This window comes from Solanum stenotomum, chromosome 12 (genome assembly GCF_019186545.1).
Source record: "Solanum stenotomum isolate F172 chromosome 12, ASM1918654v1, whole genome shotgun sequence".
NCBI lineage: Eukaryota > Viridiplantae > Streptophyta > Magnoliopsida > Solanales > Solanaceae > Solanum > Solanum stenotomum.
In genome coordinates this window covers 3,159,232-3,179,556 of record NC_064293.1, presented here as the reverse complement: position 1 = coordinate 3,179,556, position 20,325 = coordinate 3,159,232, and the positions used below count along the sequence as shown (strand labels likewise).

Sequence of the window (20,325 nt, the reverse complement as noted above, 5' to 3'; positions counted from 1 at the left end):
ACCATTGCTGGCCCTCAAGCGAACCCTCCTCCTGGTTGACTACAAGCGGAAGACTAACTCAAGCATACATAAGCATCAAATTGAAAGAAATGTTTAAAAACAATTGACTGAATCTCAAAACTTCATTGAATATACTGAGTATGAAACATAAGTTTTAAATAAAATATATGAAACTGAAACACTCTCCAAAACATTCTTTCTATGAATCCTTTACTGTATAAAGATGAGTGTTGGGACAAGACCCACGACTCCTCAAAAGAACTACTACTAACAACTCATAAAATTGGAGTACTCCGAAATCAAGGAGGTCTTACTCATAAGTAGACGAGCGGATGCAATGATCTCAAAACACACTTGTTTAAGATCCTAATAACCTTTATCTGTATCATTAAAAGATGAAGGTCGATGACATCAGTACATTAAATGTACTAGTATGCAATATAGCTGAATAAAAAATAACTAAAAGAAAGGACTGCAATAGATAACAATGTACTCAAGCTGAATGTAAAGAAATAAAGGATTAAAATCATTTAAAGCTTTACAAAATACCTTCTCATCTCTGAAATCAACATAATAAGTCATATATAAAAGTACACTTTTAACTCTATTGAGAGATTCTCTAACTGAAAACCATCACTATGAGCTATGTAATAATACAACGTCTCGCACACACTACCAGAACTGTCTTATACCTTGTTGGGATATAGACTCCCCCACTAAGTGAATCCAGTAAGGTATGCTTAAAAGCAATACGGAATCATCTAAAAAGTATGACCCTTTACCCATGTTGGCATACATGGTTTATGGGGGTTGTGAGTTGTCCGAACTCTCCCCCATATCGATGCTCAATACTATTCCCAATAATATATACTCTTGCTCATATGTTCAAGAAAAACATAATTCTTTCTCTGGTTTGAGATAATTGCTCAAACTACCCTCTTAAAAGAAGTAACTGCTCTTGAAATAACTTTTGAACTAATAACTCATTTCGAAATCTCAGTTTCTCTTTTATCACTGTAAAAATTGATGCCTCTGGGAATACATAGTCCCCTTATACTTATACTTGAAAACTCTTTCTCAAAAATATTTCAAAATCATATTATAATATGATCATTGATGACTCGGGAAGTCATACTGCATAAACATTGATGGTATATCTAGATACAATTCTGCTTAAACATTGATGACATACTCAATTGTCATACTAATCATGTTTTAGAAACACTTTCTCAAAACTCATCTTTACTTCCCCAAAAAAACTCTATTTAAAAACTCAAGTGTTGTCTTAAAAAAGCTTCTCAAAATTTATAACTCAATTCATAGGGTTCATGCGGAATTATGGGCATGAACGACTCAACTCAAAAATGTTAATTCATAACATGTAGCAATTCAATAATTAGGAGTAAAATTTCAAAAAGAAATAGGAACTCGAGAACTCAAAATTAACTCATCTCAAGAATACTCAAATATAGGGGTAGAGTCTTAGATTACTCTTTTACTGATTTGAAAGTAGATGTAGGGCCTGAGGACGAACTAGTCCAACACTATGATAGCCCTACAAACCTGAAAAAACAAGGTTCTTGAAGAATCTTGAAGAAGAACCCTAATTTGAAGAAGAACGATCAAGAATTCCTTTCTTGAGATTCTTGAGTTAGTTTCTTGAAAATCATATGGTCAAGGTTAAGAATTATATTAATGATCATGATTATAAGAAAGACTTTGAGTTGGAAATATTGAAACATTTGGAGGACTTACTTTGAAGAAGAATTTTGAAAGAGATTTGGAAGAACATTGCTTGAATACGAATTTTGAAAAATATTTGAAAGAATCTTGCTTGGAAGTCTTATGCTTTGATATTCCTTAGAATTTTGTATTAAGGTTTGAGAGAGGAGAAGAAGGAATTAAAAATATGGAAATAGGATTGTTTAGGGCTTTATAGGAGTTATTAAATCTGTTTTTAAGGTTTTCCTAGTGGTATAAGGAGAATAAAATTACCTTATTTAGAATTTTCCCGCGGCTAAAACGGAACTGCACTACATTATTTAGTAAAATGATCATAACTTTTTACTTCGAACAAGGAATGACGCAAAGTTGGTGGCGTTGAAAAGATAATTCAAAGCCCTTTAATTTGATAGGCTATGAGCCACGTAACTCTTCATATTCTGAGAGATATGATCATTTGAAGTTGACCAAAGTAAAATCTTAGAGAGAAGGGTCAAATTCCCCCTCAAGCTTTAGCCATATTTCCAACTACACACTTAACCTTTGCCCCCCTGAACCTTTTTATTTTTATATTAGTTCACCCTCAGACGCTGATGTGTCCACATACGTGAACTCACCTTCATGAGGCGCGTAACAACGTAATAAAATGTCCATGTGGAGTCCAAATAATCCTTCCAACGGTAACTTTACTCTTTATTTAACCATACATTTATTTTTTATTATTTTCCCAATTCATTTATCTCCATCTCTTTTGTTCTTGAACAAAAGCTCTCTTCTTTGTTCTTCATCCACCATTTTCAAAGCTTGAATTTAGTTGTTGTATCTTCTCCAACTAAGATTGAATTTAGGGTTTGCAATTTTCTTGAATTTCATATTGAACAATCGAAATCTTCCCCAATTCGACAGGTTGATTTTTTTTCACTTTGTGTTATTAGGGTTAGTAATGTCAAACACAAAATTGAATAAGCTATGCACGGAAGAATCAGACCCAATGCTCAAAACCATAGTACAATGCAAACATGGAAGTTTGTTGCATATGCAGACTTCTTGGTCGAAGTCGAATCCCGAAAGACGATTTTGGTCTTGCCCCTACTATGGTGTATGTGACTTTTCTTCAGTTGTTTGATTTTGTTGGGTTTAACTGATGTGAATGTTAATAACATTAATATATTTTTTTTATTTTTTCAGGAGAACAATTGTAATTTTTTTCGATGGAGAGATAGAGAAGAAATCGATCCAAGATCCCAACTTATCCTCCCACAATTGGTGAAAAAAATCAAAGAGTTGGAAGATGAATTTTGGAGGAGACAAATTCAAATCAATGAGCAATAAATTCTGATTGATAATTTGACAGTAGAGAAGAGGTTCAAACGAAGAAAGTTGAAATGGTGTACGTTTGATTGGAAGGTCATTTTGTGTATTTTGATTTGTGTTGTTGCCTTGTTCATCAACAACATATTTCAAAGTAGGGTTCATTCAAGTATTGAACTAATTGAATTGCCATAACGTATGTGAGTAGTGAGTAGTGAAAGGAGTTGAAACTCTCTTTTGGTTGTCATATGTAATATGAGAAATTTTGTATATCAATATCATGAATCTTTTCGGATAAAGTAGTTGATATAGTAGGGTCTATATTACAACAATTACGGGAGAAATTGAATAAACATAACACCATTTGTAAAATAGAAGGCCTTTAATTGACCTAATCGATTGTAAAACAGGCCTCACATAAGGTCAAACTACAATCAAAAACCAAAAACCAAAAACAAAAACATAATTTGATGTTCAATACTAATACATCATCATTCAAACTGGGAAATATTTTCATGCCTACTTAAAACAATACTACAATATCATTACTTCCTAGATTGGATTGTTTGAACTACTTCCTCTTGATTTTTTTCTTTGTTCCTCTCTCATTTCTTGAAGTTTTCTTGTTGAGATTGCTGCTTTTCCGTTCCATTTCAACTTGGGTGCAGTACTTGGTTTGTAACTAATATCACGAGTAACATCAGCAGATTTTGTCACCTTTGTTGTACCAATAGAGAAGATCTTACAACTTGACATCCCAGGCTGTATTCAAATTATGAAATAATTAGTGAGTGAGTTGAGTTTGTAGTTAAACATAAAAAAATAGTTTAATTGAATCAATAGAAAACACTTACATTAAGAGCTTTGAATCCATTTTTCATCTTGAAACACACCCATTCCAATGACTGCTTGCCTTTTGTATGAGGTTGTGCTTCCCCTACCCCTTCCTCTTCCTTTGTTACTATTAGTTAACTGGTAATCAGCAGGTGTAGAAGATCCAACATGGTAATTAGCAGGTGATGGACATGTAGGAGGTGCACTAGCTGCTGCAGGTGGTCTTCCTCTTGCACTCTTTGCAGGTGCTGCAGATGCATTAGGTGTTGCAGGTGCAATAGGTGGTCTTTCTCTTGCACCTTTTGTAGGTGCTGCCAATGGTCTTCCTCTTGACCTCTTTGCAGGTCCTGGAGATGCACTAGGTGCTGCAGGTGGTCTTCCTCTTGACCTCTTTGCAGGTCCTGGAGATACACTAGGTGCTGCAGGTGGTCTTCCTCTTGACCTCTTTGTAGAATGCTCACCTTTTGTTTGTTCTTTGTATAAATATATTTAAAAATAATTGTTGTTATTACATATGAGATCTCTATCACATACCAAATTAAAGTTAAAGATGTTACCTTTGGCCTACCTAAACCTGAAGTTTTGCCATTTCCCTTGTCTGTATTTGATGGTTCTTCCCTTGTTGGTGACTCAACCCTTTGTGGACATCCTCTCTTGTTGTGGCCTCTAACATTACAGTTACTACATGTCATGGCAAGTCCAGTTCTAGGTAGCTTTCTAGATTTTTTACTCTCACTAGCTTCCTTCTTTCTAAGTTTACCTATCCTGCCAAGCATGCTTTTTATTTCTGGTGGTGCAACTGTGGGGTTAGTAGATACAGGCCACATCTCCATGTTTGTGACAGGTTGAAGGACATTGGCATAAGTCCTCAAGTAAGTTGCCTTACTATAGCAGTTGTCAATGTAGTCAAGAGGTTCACGTTTCTTAAAGTAAATGGCAGCCACAACATGTGCACATAGTATGCCTTTTAACTGCCATACCCTACAACTACAAGTCCACCTACCAAGATCCACTCTGTGTTGAAATGGCCCTTCTTTCACTTCAAATCCATCAACTCCATTAAATTCAATATTACAATTCATTGACCTATCAATATTCTCCTGTAGTACCTTNCTATAGCAGTTGCCAATGTAGTCAAGAGGTTCACGTTTCTTAAAGTAAATGGCAGCCACAACATGTGCACATAGTATGCCTTTTAACTGTCATACCCTACAACTACAAGTCCACCTACCAAGATCCACACTGTGTTGAAATGGCCCTTCTTTCACTTAAAATCCATCAACTCCATTAAATTCAATATTACAATTCATTGACCTATCAATATTCTCCTGTAGTACCTTCAAAGACATTGGAGAGAAATCACACATCCAAGTATTTGTGAACTCTCTTAACTTGGTTATTCTTGTCATCATCTTTACTCTTATATCATCAAGCATAGTAATAATTGTCTTGTGCCTAGCTGCCAAGATCCATGAATTAAAGCACTCAGACATATTGTTGTCTACAGAATCACATTTTACTTGAGTATTAAAGTAAACCTTACACCAGTACTCTATGTTGTAGTACATAAGATCATCCATCATTTTTCTGGACCAAGCAACTTTATCTTTGCAACATTTTTCCTCAATTGAGATTCAAAGGTACTCTTTGCAATAGACCAAAATTGTTGTCTTCTTTGGAGACCTCTCCGGTCCTTAGCCCAGTTAGCTAAGATATGTCTAGCACACATTCTATGTTCAGAAAGAGGTAAAATGTTTAAAATTGCTCCTATTAATCCATGTAATAGTTCTATATATGTTATAATAACAAATATATGAAAATTGATAAAGATAAATACAAAATAAAATAGTACACATACCTTTTGCATATCTGTAATCAGGGTGAGATCTTCACCATCTCCTAGTCCTAGATCTTCCTTCAACAGTTTGATAAACCATGTCCATGTCTCTTTCTTTTCATACTCAACTACTGCCCAAGCAAGTGGCAGCATCTGGTTATTACCATATTTGGCCATAGCAACTAACAATTGTCCTCTACAAACTCCTTTAAGAAAACAACCATCTAAACCTATGCACTTTCTACAATTTTGGAATGCCTTCTTCAATGGATCAAAGCATATGTAAAAGCTCTGAAATATTGGCCTACCAAGAGCATCAAGTTCACCAAGTTTAACAACACAAGTGCTCCCTGGATTGGTCCTCAAAAATTCATCTTTATAGTCAAGAATTTTGCCAAATTCCACAATATGATCACCCATTATATCTTTCAACACTTTAGCTCTTGCCCTCCTAATAGTAGTCTTGCCAACATGAATTTTAAAGATTTTCCCTATCAACTATTGCAACTTGAAAACTCTTATATTTATTTGGCTGCTCATTAATCCTTTTTCTAAAGTGTGTAGATATGAACTTTGCATTACACAAATAATTTCTAGTTGTACTGTTACAACTATGATTTGGATTGTAAGTCTTTATCATGAAATCATTTGTTGTTTTATCAAGACATGCAAACAAAATCCATGGGCAACCTTCCTTGCACCTACATCTAACTCTTTTTGGCTCATTCACACACTTCTCTATTTGAACTCTTTTCTGGATAGCATATTTACTAACTGCTCTTCTAAATTCATTCACATCTGCAAAGACCATACCCAACTGCCATACAACTTTCTTAGCAGTAGGATCATGTATATTTTTCTGATTATTTGACCTCCTCCTTCTTTTTACAGTTCTTGGTAAATTTACTCTTTCAGATTCAACACATTCATCACTAAATTCATCTTCATCTATTTCAAAACTTCCATCATCAGAACTTGCAAAATAAGGCTCATCACCTCCTAATCTTCCTTCAACACTTATTTATTTTACTTGTTTGAGTTTCATCTAAACCTAAATCTGCTCCAGCTTCACCTACTGGTACCTCTTTAGTATCAGTCGGTACTCTCTCTTTTCTTTTTCTTCTTTGAAAAGATCTTTTTTCAGCCCTCAACTCCCTAACCTATTCATGTACATCACTACCATAGTCCTCATCATCATCTCCCACCAATCCACATTCAGACTCAACACTATCTTCAGTTGAGTAATCAGAACCCTCTTCTTCTAAGAAATCAGATTCAACAGGGCCAGAAACTAGATCATCAGCATCTTCAATACTAAGATTTGCAGCAGTGACAGGAGTTATAGTGGAAGGAGATCTAGGAGCAGCAGTTGTAGTGGGTGGAGTTTTAGTGGAAGGAGATCTAGGAGCAGCAGTTGTAGTGGAATGAGTTGTGGTAGTGGAAGGAGATCTAGGAGTAGAAGTTGTGGTGGGAGGAGTTGGGGTAGAAGCAGATCTAGTATCAAAGGTAGTAAAAGGGTCTTCACCTACCCCACTTTGTTCATTTACTTTATTAAAAGTTGAACCAGATTCCTCCATATCCCCATGAGGAACATTTTCTAATAAAATAAGGGTGGGGTCCACAACTGCATCATCAATCAAGTGCTTTACATATACCTCCACAATATCCTCCATCTTCCAAAGAACAATTCAAGTCTAAAATATCCATATCATTATGAATATCTTCCAAAATACCACTGTTAGGAGGTTTAATACTAAATGTGCAAGTTGTTGTGTATCCTAATTCTTTAATGTAGCCTCTTAATTCAAAATAGGACAGTCTATCCACATCAACATCCAAAAACTCTGTAACTTGCCCACCACTGTAAACTATTTGTCCACTACTCAAATCTAATACTCCATCATAATACCATCTTAAAGTAACCAAAGTAAATCCACTCATCTCCTACCTGAACAGAGGTAACACTAGTAAGGAATGAGAAACTCTACTTTTTGAGGTTGTACTTTACCAATAAACTACAAGATTGTATAAATTCATGAAAACAAGTAAATAACTATTAAAATCCCTAATAAACTACATACTACGACACACATATCAAAATAGCATTTGAATGCCAGTGCAACAAAACCTAATCAAACACTACAATCAAAACTAAAATCAAATATCAACATAACATTCAGTTGGTAAAGAATAACGTTCAATTAGAACTAACCCTAATAAACATTAAAAGGCCCTAAAAACCTCCACACTACAACACACCAGTCAAAATATCATTTGAATACGCAGTAAAAATAAAAACCCTAATCAAACACTAAATCAAAATAGTATTTAGCTAGTAAAGATCTAACCTTTTCTCCAAAGAAATAGTAAGTAAGTTTTCCGAGCAACGTCAATAATGGAAGATCGTAGAGAAAAGGAAGAAGAACTAGAGATTTAGGAAGAAGATCGTAGAATAAATCTAAGGAAGAAGAATGAGGGTCAATTTGGTTCAAAGGTAAAGGTAAAGTTTTATGACACGTGTCAATTTGTGAGTCGTGTAAAGTCATGGGGTCCACTAATATATACGTGGACAGCGCGTGTATACAAACATTTTTTATAAATCTGGTTTATGTGGACACATCAGCGTCTGAGGGTGAAATAATATAAAAATAAAAAGGTTCAGGGGGGTAACAGGACCCCCGAAAAGGTTAAGTGTGTAGTTGGAAATATGGCTAAAGCTTGAAGGGGCATTTGACCCTTTTCCCTAAAATCTTACATCCAAACTTAATTGGTAAGGAAACTTTCAACTCAACTTTGTGCTAGGTGTTTCTAGTGAACTTAATTGATATCCAAAATCATTCCCACACTAAAGAATTTACCTTTACATATATGAGTAATTTAGGAATAAACCGATAAGACCTTATATACAAATAAAGAATAGTTTGGGCCTTAGCTTAGATAATTTCGAGGTGTTACAATATCTCCCCCTTGGGATCATCCGTCCTCGAATGACGGTTTAACTGAGAATGGAAGGGGAAGGAGTCACTCTTACTATCTTTCTGACTTTTGAACTTTCCTACCAGCATAGACAGAACTGAATCATACTATAAGTCATGAGTGCTTATATGAATAGGTTCATATCATGAGGTTAATAGCCACAACTTTATGGATTAAACTCGAGGTAAATGGGCTAAAGTCTTTGCCTCTCATTCTGGAAACTGAGCATAGATGTGAAACTCTCTGAAGTGTATGAGCATAGCTCATAGACACAATTGTGATATTAGGAATATCAACAAGATGTTGTAATAACTTCACTTGAGGAATACACAAGAGTATGAATGGATTGATGTACCTTTATAACTCTTTCGGAAGACATAACTATCTCATTCTCAACACTTGACTTGATTTCTCATCTTATCATCTCCCCCTTAGGTTCCGTTTAATACTCGAAAGGCTTATCTCATAGCTTACTAAACTTTCCATACGCAGGTACTAAGACTCCTTCTAGGACCTCTTTCTAAGATGCTTCTATTAACATCTTCTCATTGGCTTATAACGTCGCTTCATCTAACTCTTTAAGAGAAAAATAATGCTTACCTCGACCTATTCCACATTGACATCTCAAATATACTATCTAGGCACACATGGAAAAGCATTAGATTAATTGAAACCTCGTTTGATTACATATAATCTCGATACACATATTAATGTTTCTTATTACTCTCATGACTTAGCCACACTTCACTGCCCTTATCTAAAAGTTAGGATATGTCACTTGTACCACTCATTTTCATTGCAGCTAACATCTCAATTTCTCATCTACTTTATGTCAAGTCTACCAGATCAGATCACAAGACTAACATCATCACCCTCATGTTGTCATTCTTTTGATCACGACACTCATTTCAAATTCAAGCTTAATGTTTATTACTAAACCCGGATATCAATATGTTTGCTTGCTTACTATACTAACTTACAACTATTAGATAAAAATTAAGAAACACTCGCCCACTAAAACTTCATGACTAGTAATCAATTTTTACCTCTGAGTCTTCCTACTTACAAATTACCATCACATTCCACTTCACAACTTAAGTACTAGTTACTCATTTGAATATACATCATTGCCTAATTAGTTCTATAACACTTTGAAAATTATGGGCTCTTCGTCGAAATCATAAGCATGACTTAGATCTATCACCTTATGAATACTCCTACTCTTCTATTCAACAACTACACTTGGTCGTTACCAACACAATGACTGTAACATCCGGCAATTTGAAATAGCTATTAAGAAGCTTAGAATTGGAAATAGTTATTTTTGGGAAAGAATTTAAAATCTGGAAATTTAGCCAAGTATGGAAAAAAATGAGTTTTTGGTCAACTTGGACAGTCATAACTCCTAGCTCAGGATGATTTAGGTGTATTTACAATTATGTTTGGAAAGCTCTTGGAGTGATCTTTCCAACGCCGCCGAGTTTGCGCGATTCCGAGTTAGTATGAGTGAGCTATGCCCTTTGGAAGTTGGGTTGTTGGCATAGGGAAGTTCATCCGAATTTGTAAGGGTATTTTGGTCCTTTCCCTAACCATTTCTTTTGGTTATATTAAGGGTCTAGACTGATTTTTAATCAGTTTTCCTTTTTAAAAGTGGGAGTTAGGGTTCTTGAGAGAAGAGAGAAAGAAGAGGAGAAAGAGAAGAAGAAGTAAGGATTCGTCAAGATCGTCGTGGTTTTCATCGGGGGTGATCCCTATTAAGGTATGTGAGATCATAGTGTTGGGTTGGTTCATTCCCCCACACGCCAAACTCATTTTAATTTCCGAGAAAAGATTTGGTTGTGTTTGTTAAAGCCTTATTGTTGTGGTTGTTGAAGTCTTGTGATTGTGTTGAAGTTCTTGTTGATTTGGGACATGTTTCTGGTTATGTTTTCGAGTTGAATCTATTGTATATTAAGGGTCTTTATGATTCTAAGTGTTTGGGCTGGAATCTTTGAGATTAAGGTGATTTAGAGTTGGAAAAAGGAAGGAGAAAAGTCGGATTTTTCAGGGAAAAAGGTTGGGGTGTCGCGCCAGCCAGCGCGCCCCAACAGGGGTTCTGAAGTTTCCCCCTTGGGGTGGCAAGCCTTGCAGAGCGCCCAGCAGGCCCCTCTGAAGTCTGAAGGTTGGCGCCCCGCGCCTCTCAGAGCGTCAAGGACGCCAAGTCTTCCCATTCATTCCCCACTTTTTCATACATGTTCCTTGGTAATGTACCTATGTTTTATAGTTGTTTTCAACACTCTAAGGTACATCTAGACATCCCGAACTCATCCATAAATATGTGATCATACACCTTGAATCCATAATCCAATTCGAGGGAAGTTAGGATCAAAGTCAAGTGAAGTTAGAGTCAAGCTTAGAAGTTAAGAAGTAAGTCAAAGCAAGTCTTTAAAGTTTTTCAAGAGTCTTTATTGAACATTTTAAGTTCATTTTAAGGCTCAAGTTTCAAGTTAAGTAAAGAGTATAGAGTTTCAAGTTAAGTAAAGAGTATAGAGTTTCAAGTTAAGTCAAGAGTAAAGAGTCAAGTTCATTTCTCAAAAGTTATTAGGGAACTAAGTATTCCTAAAGAAGTTTATAAATGTTTTCACATTTAAGATAAGAGGAAACTGAGATTTCCAAAAGAGTTTTGAGCAGTTTGAGTACCATCTCTTTTAAGAAAAGATGAGTTTTTTGAAAGAGTTTCTAAAACATTATTAGTATGACAATAGAGTATGTCATCAATGTTTAAAAAGTATGGTCTCTAGATATACCATCAATGTTTATGCAGTATGACTTCCCAAGTCATCAATGATCATATTAAAATATGGTTTTGATATGTTCTTTTTATTAAGAGTTTTCAAGAGCAATTACCTCTTTTAAGAGGGTAGTTTGAGCAATTATTTCAAACTAAAGAAAGATGTGTTTAAAACACTTATGAGCTAAAGTATTTTTGGGAGTAGTCTTGAGCACCGAATTGGGGACACGAGTTCATATTAACTCAACTCTCCATAAGAACCAGGTAGCCAAACATGGGATTTGACGGGTCATACTTTTTAGATGATCACGTAAAGTTAAGCTAGTGGATCCACTAAGTTAAAGTTAAAGTAAGGTCCTATATCATGGCAAGGTATAGGATGGTCCTTGGGCAACGTGAGGTAAAACGTTGTATCATCACTAGGGCTCATAGTGGTGGTTATCGGTTAGAGAAACTCCTACAGTAGAAATTGCATGGTTCCTCGAGGGGTTCTGCTTAGTATGGATGGGGTATGGGACTTCATTCATGCATTGCACAAGTAGACTTTGAGAGGAGAATGGTATTTTTATGATATTATAAATATGACTTTGACGTCATGTTTTAAATAGTTTTACAAGCTTTATATATATTGCATGTGTCTTAATGCTTTATATTGAGTTCAGTTATTCATGAGTTGAACAGAGCCAAGGTAAGTTCTCTTTTGTATCCCTTTCAAGCTTAAGTTGTCGTTTAGTTGTCCAGCTCGCATACTCGCACATTCCATGTACTAATGCTAGTTGGTCTGCATCTTATTATGATGCAGACGCAGGTACCCAGGATCATCATCCAGCACGCGGTTGATCCAGTTGAGCACTCCATAGTCAGTGGTGAGCCTCCTTGTATTCCGGAGGACTCTGTTATTTTCTTCTTCCTAGTTTTGCTTTATTAGGATATTGTGAGGTCTGTCCCAACATCCATCTCAGTATTATAGAGGCTTCATAGACAGTCAGTCAGTTAGTTTTGAGTCTCTTATCTGCGTATATATATAAATATTCTATTTTGAGACTCGAGTTACCTTTTTAGCCAGATTTTTTCAGTTAGGTTGTTTTATGACCTTTCATTGCATGGAGTTATTCTGTTGAGTTAAGGTTTTCGATGAGTTAAGTAAGTCAGGCGAAGGGTTCGCTTGGGGGCCAGCAATGGTCTTCGAGTGCCGGCCACGTCCAGGGTGTAGGCTCGGGGTGTGACAATGACACATCATCATTAATAACTTATTGGGTCCATGACTATAATAGCATAGCTTGCCTCATCACTATCTCCCTTTCTTATATTACTGAACCTCTACATGCATTCTTCTAACTTTAGGAACTTTTACTACTACTTCTTATAATCTCATAACTCATACTATCTTTTTGGGTGAAAACACTACTCAAGCTCCACAACACCTCCTCATAGGGATCTCAACTAAAACAAGGTCTAAGAAAGAGAGTACATCTCGCTTTTAGCTCAAATACACGATTCATATGAATATGTGTGCATTTTTTTGAATCTCAACAGTTAAACTCACTCATAGGCTTTTCTCAAGCCCATTTGAAGTCTCATGACTTTCTTAAGACTTTTTATAAGAGTTACTCATCGATAAGGATCTGGCTTTGCTTTTAAACTACCTTGAGTATGAGGGGAAGTCGAATGGATATGAGAAACGCACGAGTTTTGAATAAGTTCCTTATGACATAGCTCTACTACACAATTTTAGAGTATGAAAGAAGGGAAACTTTTCTTAAATGTATGTAGTCCTCCATTTATAGAAGTAGGGCGCTCACAACCATAAAAAAGGTCCTACTTGACACGGATTCATACATACCCTAGGACACTTGAACTCTATGCTCTAATACCAAGTTTCTCATGACCCAAGCATATACCCTGGACATGGCCGGCACTCGAGAACCATTGTTGGCCCTCAAGAAAACACTCATCCTAGTTGACTACAAGTGGAAGACTAACTCAAGCATTCATAAGCATCAAATTGAAAGAAATGTTTAAAAACAGTTGACTGAATCTCAAAACTTCACTGAATATACTAAGTATGAAACATAAGTTTAAATAAAATATATGGAATTGAACGACTCTCTAAAATTTTCTATCTATGAAGACTATATTGTATAAAGATGAGTGTTGGGACAATTAGACCCACGGCTCCTCAAAAGAACTACTACTAACAACTCATAAAATTGGAGTACTCTGAAAGCAAGAAGGTCTCACTCATAAGCAAACGAGCGGATGAAGTGATCTCAAAAGACTCTTGCTAAGGATCCTAATAACTTGTATCTGTATCATTAAAAGATGAAGGTCGAATGGCATCAGTACATTGAATGTACGAGTATGTAATATAGTTGAATAACAAATAACTGAAAGAAAGGACTGCAATAGATAACAATGTGCTCAAGGCTGAATTTAAAGAAATAAAGGAGTAAAATCATTTAAAGCTTTACAAAATACTTTCTGATCTCTGAACGTAATATAATAAGTGATATAACAAAATACACTTTTAACTATTAGGAGATTCTCTAACCGACAACCATCACTATGAGCTACGTGCTGATACAGCATCTCACCATGCTGCCAGAACTGTCCTATACCTTGTCGGGATATAGGACTCCTCAGCTATGTTGATCTACTAAGCTATGCTTAAAAGTAATAAGGAATCATCTAAAAAGTATGACCCTTTTACCCATGTTGGCATACATAGTTTATGGGGGCTGTGAGTTGTCTGAACTCTCCCCCATTTAGGTGCTCAATACTACTACCAATAATATATACTCATGCTCATATTTATTTTTAAAGACACGACTCTTCCTTTGGGTTAAGATAATTGCTCAAACTACCCTCTTAAAAGAGGTAACTGCTCTTGAAATAACTTTTGAACTCATAACTCATTTAGAAATCTTAGTTTCTCTTTTATCAATGTAAATATTGAAGCCTCTGGGAATACATAGTCCCCTTATACTCATAGTTGAAAACTCTTTCTCAAAAATATTTCAAAAAATCATATTATAATATAATCATTAATGACTCGGGAAGTCATACTGCTAAACATTGATGGTATATCTAGATACCATATTGCCTAAACATTAATGAGATACTCAATTGTCATACTAATCATGTTTTAGAAACTCTTTCTCAAAATTCATCTTTACTTCCCCAAAAAAACTCTATTTAAAAACTCTAAACGTTGGCTTCAAAAAGCTTCTCAAATTTATAACTTAACTCATAGGGTCCATGCGGAATTATGAACATGAATGACTCAACTCAAGAATGTTAATGCATAACATGTAGCAATTCAATAATTAGGAGTAGAATTTCAAAAATAAATAGGAACTCGAGAACTCAAAATTAACTCATCTCAAGAATACTCAAATCTATGGGTAGAATCCTAGATTATTCTTTTATTGATTTGAAAGTAGATGTAGGGCCTGAGGACGAACTAGTCCAACACTATGATAGTCTTACATGCCTGAAAGAACAAGGTTCTTGAAGAATCTTAAATATTCTTGAAGAATAATGAAGAAGAACGATCAAGAAATCCGTTCTTGAGATTCTTGAATTAGTTTCTTGAAAATCCTATGGTCAAGGTTAAGAATTCTATTAATGATCATGATTATAAGAAAGACTTTGAGTTGGATATATTGAAACACTTGGAGAAGGACATACTTTGAAGAAGAATCTTAAAAAAGATTTGGAAGAACATCGCTTGAATACGAATCTTGAAACATATTTGGAAGAATCTTGCTTGGAAGTCTTATGCTTTGATATTCCTTAGAATTTTGTATCAGTATTTGAGAGAGGAGAAGAAGGAATTAAAAAGATGGAAATAGGATTGTTTAGGGCTTTATAGGAGTTAATAAATCAGTTTTTAAGGTTATCCTAGTGGTATAAGCAGAAGAAAATTACCTTATTTAGAATTTTTCTCGCGGCTAAAATGGATCTACACTACATTATAAGATGATCATAACTCTCTACTTCGAACAAGGAATGACATAAACTTGGTGGCGTTGGAAAGATAATTCAATGTCCTTTAATTTGATAGGTTATGGTCCATGTAACTCTTCTTATTCTAAGAGATATGATCATTTGAAGTTGACCAAAGTAAAATCTTACATCCAAACTTAATCGGTAAGGAAACTTTCAACTCAACTTTGTGTTAGGAGTTTCTATTGACCTTAATTGATATCCAGAATCGTTCCCACACTAAAGAATTTACCTTTACATATATGAGCATTTTAAGAATAACCTGATAAGAGCTTTTTTAAAAATAAAAACACCTCGGATAGATGATCCCTACATGTTTGCAACGTATTTTATGGTCAATCTACATATTTGGTTTATTTTGTGAGGTTCCGAATGAGTTATGATGATTGATTTCAAGGATCGAGTTATTTTTTGAATTGGTTGGTTGACTAAATCTAGTGAATTACACCTATGCTTCATGCATTGTACCTCCAAAGGCGCCTTTCAATGAACACTACAAGAAAATACCCTTTTAAGGACCAAAATATAGGGACGGGTTAAAAAATTGGTCCTTGAAAGTATAATATAAGGACAAGGTTTTTTGCTGGTGCTTAATTCCTGATTGATTAACGAAAGGTAAAAATACTCGTCTCTAAAATAATAGATATCTGGTCCTAATACTAAATCAGAGGTGTAAATAAGGCCCAATTCCGTAAATAAAAATAAATTGAAAACCCTTCTTAATCTAACACTACATCACAAGAAATTCTTCACCCCTCAAAACTTTTCTTCAGCGACACATATCATCTTCTCTCAAACCTAATATACAATCTTAGCCTTCTCTGTACCCATGATTCACCACTTGAAATCTCGATTAATGGGCAAAATTTGTAGTCCGATCTATTCCAAAGAAGTGTCGAAGCTTTTATATTTGTAGAGGTTGTCGCTGAATGGAGATGCACAACATTGCATTTGCGATTTCGCAAATTGGAAGAAACCTTCATGTTTTTTCTATTTCACCTCTATGAAATTCTTTAGTTCACTGTGGTAAGCACTTACTTACATTAGGGTTTTCGATTAAATGCTTCTAAGAAATGAGTTGTCATATTCAGTTGTGATTCATGAATTTCTTTCATAATTATCCAAAAGTGACTTCAAGGGTATGCATTAGTGTTTTTCCAGAAGCTTTGTAGTATAAATTATTTTATTTCCCTTTTATTGTTATCTATGTTAATTTTGTGGTTATGATTATGGGTCTAGATAGTAGTTGATTGGGGAAAACCATCTGAGTGGTTAAGTATATGTGTAGAAGTATTAGGAAGACAAAATATTTATGGCCAACATTGTCTGCCATGAAACTTTTGTTACAGAGAGGAGTCAAAGTCATATCTTTGAAGGTTGTTGCATTTATAGAGGAATTTTCAATATTTCTGAAAGATGGTGTTAAGAATTTGTTGATTTAGGTTAATTTCTAACTGATAATTCTAAATTGTGAAATAGTACAAAAATAGTGGCTAAAATGAATAATCTTCAACTAACTTAGGGATTTGGCAATAGTCATCTGCATAGTGTTTGCATATTTGCATGTTCATATTACTTAAAAATCGTTGAGGTTATAGAATTGCTCTACAAAAAAATATTTTGGCATGGTTGATTTAGGCCTATGGCCCTTGATATATATGAGCTAGTTTGGCTAATCTTATATGAGCTTAACAAATGTGAACTGACGAAAAGAACTCTTAAATGATTAAAACATGTAAAAAAAAGAAAGTACATCAAGGTTGTTATTGAATATATTGTAGCAGTGATTATGCTTAGCCAATGTAAACTTTTAAGAAAATAACTCTTCATAGGATTGAAATATATTCAAAGAGTACACTAGTGTTGTTCTTAATTGTGTTGTGTCTTCCATTATGGAAGAGGAACTGTATGATAGGAAGTAATGGACAACACAAATTTGGAAAAATTGGGACTGATGAATAGGAGAAGAGTATAATATGGACAACGCTTTGTGATATATTTCAAAGGGATGGTAATTTATATAAGAACTAGTATAAGGAGGGGACTGTAAATCTTTTTTTCTCTATTAGATGCACAATGCATTTCTATTAATGGTGAGATGCATGGTTTAATGAAGGAAACAAAATCTACCGTAGTTATGTTGGAGTTCCTCTTCATTTGTGATGCACAGAAGGTTTTTCAGTTTCTTCAAATTTGTGGATATGGAATTGAACTTGGCAAATCTAGAGGACATGTTAAGATTCAAATAGCTATGTTTTTAGTGGAAAAATATTTTGGAGCTATGTAATTGAAGAAGCGTTTTATTGTTGCACCTGATTCGTAGGAAAGAGAACACAAAGACGCCTAGAAAAGTTCGTCAACTGTGACTCGGTTAGCAAGCATTCTTATTGTTTGAAAGCAAACACAACACAAAGTAGGAGTGTTTGAATGCGAAAACAGTGTACTCATACCCCCGGAATAAGGTATACTTTTAGTGCGTTATCTAAAAGCATTTTAATTTTTATACGGCATATGAACCGATTCTTATATTTGAAAATTCCAATATCTATTGGAAACCTTTCCCAGGTTGTTCTACTGTATCTGAACCAAATACAACTGAGAGGAAAATTCCATCATAAATATTTGGGTTTAGCTCACTGGTGTTCTGCAATTTTTCGCAAAACCAGCTGAGTTGAAGTATGCCACCTTCTATTGGAAATCTCCCAAAGGCTAATATTTGAGAACATCAAGCTAGCTTAGTGAAAAACTGCTTGCTACACTTGGTCATCTTGCAACTGATCAAGAGGTACTTTTTTAATAATCTTTTTACAGGCAAATCCCATCTTGTTTTGGTAATTTACAGTTCCTACAGACACTAGATTAGTCAAAAAATAAACTCAACGGATAATTATCTTAAAATTTACCTCATATTTGTTGGAAAAGAGTTGAACTTCTCAATCTCTAAGCATAGTTATCTAAAAATTTTAAAGTAATGCAGAGCTCTTGTATTTATCTCTAAATGTGGCTCAAGTAGTCTAAATTTATTTTTCTACCGGAAGAAAAACCTTATATTTTGCAGATTATTGTCAAGAAACTTAAAAGAAGGTTCTATTTTTTTTAAAAACAACTTGTATGAGTTCATGAGTACATGTTTATCATTCATCTGCTCTTAAACTTTTTATTTTTCTTAAGCTAGTAGTCCTTTATTTCATTTATGCAATATCATAGAAAAATGTTTGTGGTTTAACTTTAAAACGAATTGTGATTTTACAGATTTAAAGTATATGAAGATTCCCATAACTTTGGTCAGTAACTTGTATTGGATCTATTCCAGGTCCTAGAAATGGGTCAGTAACATGTTTATCATTCATCTGGTTGTGTTGTTTCTTTCAAGAATCAGCTAAGAAATACGAGCTGGAAGTTGCCATTAGCTCTGAAATGGTTTTTGTTTTAAGTTTAAGTTGTTAGAGATGACACCACTTGTATTTGTTTAATCATATCTTCAACATACCTCCTCACATGCAATTTTAGAATTTTAGAATTGGATTTGCACTGCATGCATTAATCGATTATAAACTGATAGAGATGTACTTTCTGTCCTCTCTTAATGAAATCTATCAATTAGTTTTGCTTTCATAATTAATGACTGAGCTGGTTACCAGTAGATTAGTCATATATAACGCTACTTTCTATATATTGTTTTTTATGAATACAAATGTATTTTTCTAAGGTGAGCAGCTCCCCAGTTTCAAGAGTTAGCTGCTTCACTCAGGTTTGCTCGATGTCTCTTTCCCGGTACGTCTTCTAGGTTTACTGATAGAAGTGCTTATGGTTTGATCTGGAATTTCGTTTTTGTGTTTGATCTTGCCTCTTATTTTGATTTATTTCACTTGTGTGCAATTTGGCGCGTTGGGATATACATATATTTCTATTTGAGGTTTGTTTTACCTATGCATGACATAGTTCTGTATGCGTGAACTGAGTTTGGGAATTTTTTGTTCCTTATGCACTGCAGGAATTTGTGGTAGTGAGGTTTTCTGTGTGAAGATCAGCTCTCCTCCATGGGCTTGACACAAATTAGATTTGAATTTGCTTGAAATGGTTGCTGGACCTGACTCTTAAAACACGAGAACTGCTAACTGTTGGTTCTGGAATTCAAAGAGCCTAAGCAGATAAACCAATAGGACGTCATTTACATTAATATTATTTGATAGAGGATGTGAATTTTTTCTTCTTTATTTTCATGAAGTTGATGTGCAAACAATGTCGTGACTGATGTATTATGGTTTATATGTATACACGAAAGCAGATTATTGGTTTTTTGTATAAGTATTTGATTATGGGAAAATGCATAAATACCCTCCCAACCTATGCCCGAAATTCCAGAGACACACCTAACCTTTACTAAGGTCCTATTACCCCCCGAACTTAATTTATCCATAATATTCTACCCCTTTTTGGCCTACGTGGCACTATCCTGGAAAAAAATGTCAACATGCGCTGGGCCCACAAGACAGTGCCACGTAGGCCAAAAAGGGGTAGAATATTACATATAAAATAAGTTCGGGGGGGTAATAGGACCTTAGTAAAGGTTAGGTGTGTCTCTGGGATTTCGGNTGATTAAGTTACCAGTAGATCAGTCATATATGACGCTACTTTCTATATATTGTTTTTTATGACTACAAATGTTTTTTGCTAAGGTGAGCAGTTCCCCTGTTTCAAGAGTTAGCTGCTTCATTCCACATTGTTTTTGCTCAGGTTTGCTCAATGTCTTTTTCCCTGTACGTCTTCTAGGTTTACTGATAGAAGTGCTGATGGTTTGATCTGGAATTCCGTTTCTGTGTTTGATCTTGCCTCTTAGTTTGATTTATTTCACTTATGTGCAATG

The 20,325-nt window shown here is 34.9% G+C and overlaps 2 protein-coding genes and 1 long non-coding RNA gene across 3 annotated transcripts; 1 reads left to right on the top strand and 2 right to left on the bottom strand.

Annotated features, from left to right (window-relative positions):
• Positions 1–3,585: 3,585 nt before the first annotated feature.
• On the bottom strand, positions 3,586–4,700 carry LOC125846992 (uncharacterized). Its single transcript, XM_049526711.1, has 4 exons — positions 4,425–4,700; positions 4,036–4,344; positions 3,888–3,986; positions 3,586–3,795 (listed from the first exon to the last, which is right to left on the bottom strand). The coding sequence occupies exons 1-4, from the start codon at positions 4,698–4,700 to the stop codon at positions 3,586–3,588; spliced, it is 894 nt and encodes a 297-aa protein (XP_049382668.1).
• Positions 4,701–6,864: 2,164 nt separating this feature from the next.
• On the bottom strand, positions 6,865–7,377 carry LOC125846991 (uncharacterized). Its single transcript, XM_049526710.1, has one exon. The coding sequence runs from the start codon at positions 7,375–7,377 to the stop codon at positions 6,865–6,867; it is 513 nt and encodes a 170-aa protein (XP_049382667.1).
• Positions 7,378–18,715: 11,338 nt separating this feature from the next.
• LOC125848784 (uncharacterized) lies at positions 18,716–19,732 on the top strand. Its single transcript, XR_007444557.1, has 3 exons — positions 18,716–18,784; positions 19,176–19,232; positions 19,453–19,732. It is a non-coding gene; the product is annotated as an uncharacterized LOC125848784 (long non-coding RNA).
• Positions 19,733–20,325: the final 593 nt, after the last annotated feature.

Coding starts and splice junctions, on each gene's coding strand:
- LOC125846992 (XM_049526711.1), bottom strand. CDS start 4,700: ATGGAGATGTGGCCTGTATCTACTAACCCCACAGTTGCACCACCAGAA. Junction 4,345..4,424: donor CAGGTTTAGGTAGGCCAAAG/GTAACATCTTTA, acceptor ATATATTTATAC/AAAGAACAAACAAAAGGTGA. Junction 3,796..3,887: donor ATGGATTCAAAGCTCTTAAT/GTAAGTGTTTTC, acceptor ATTTGAATACAG/CCTGGGATGTCAAGTTGTAA.
- LOC125846991 (XM_049526710.1), bottom strand. CDS start 7,377: ATGGAGGATATTGTGGAGGTATATGTAAAGCACTTGATTGATGATGCA.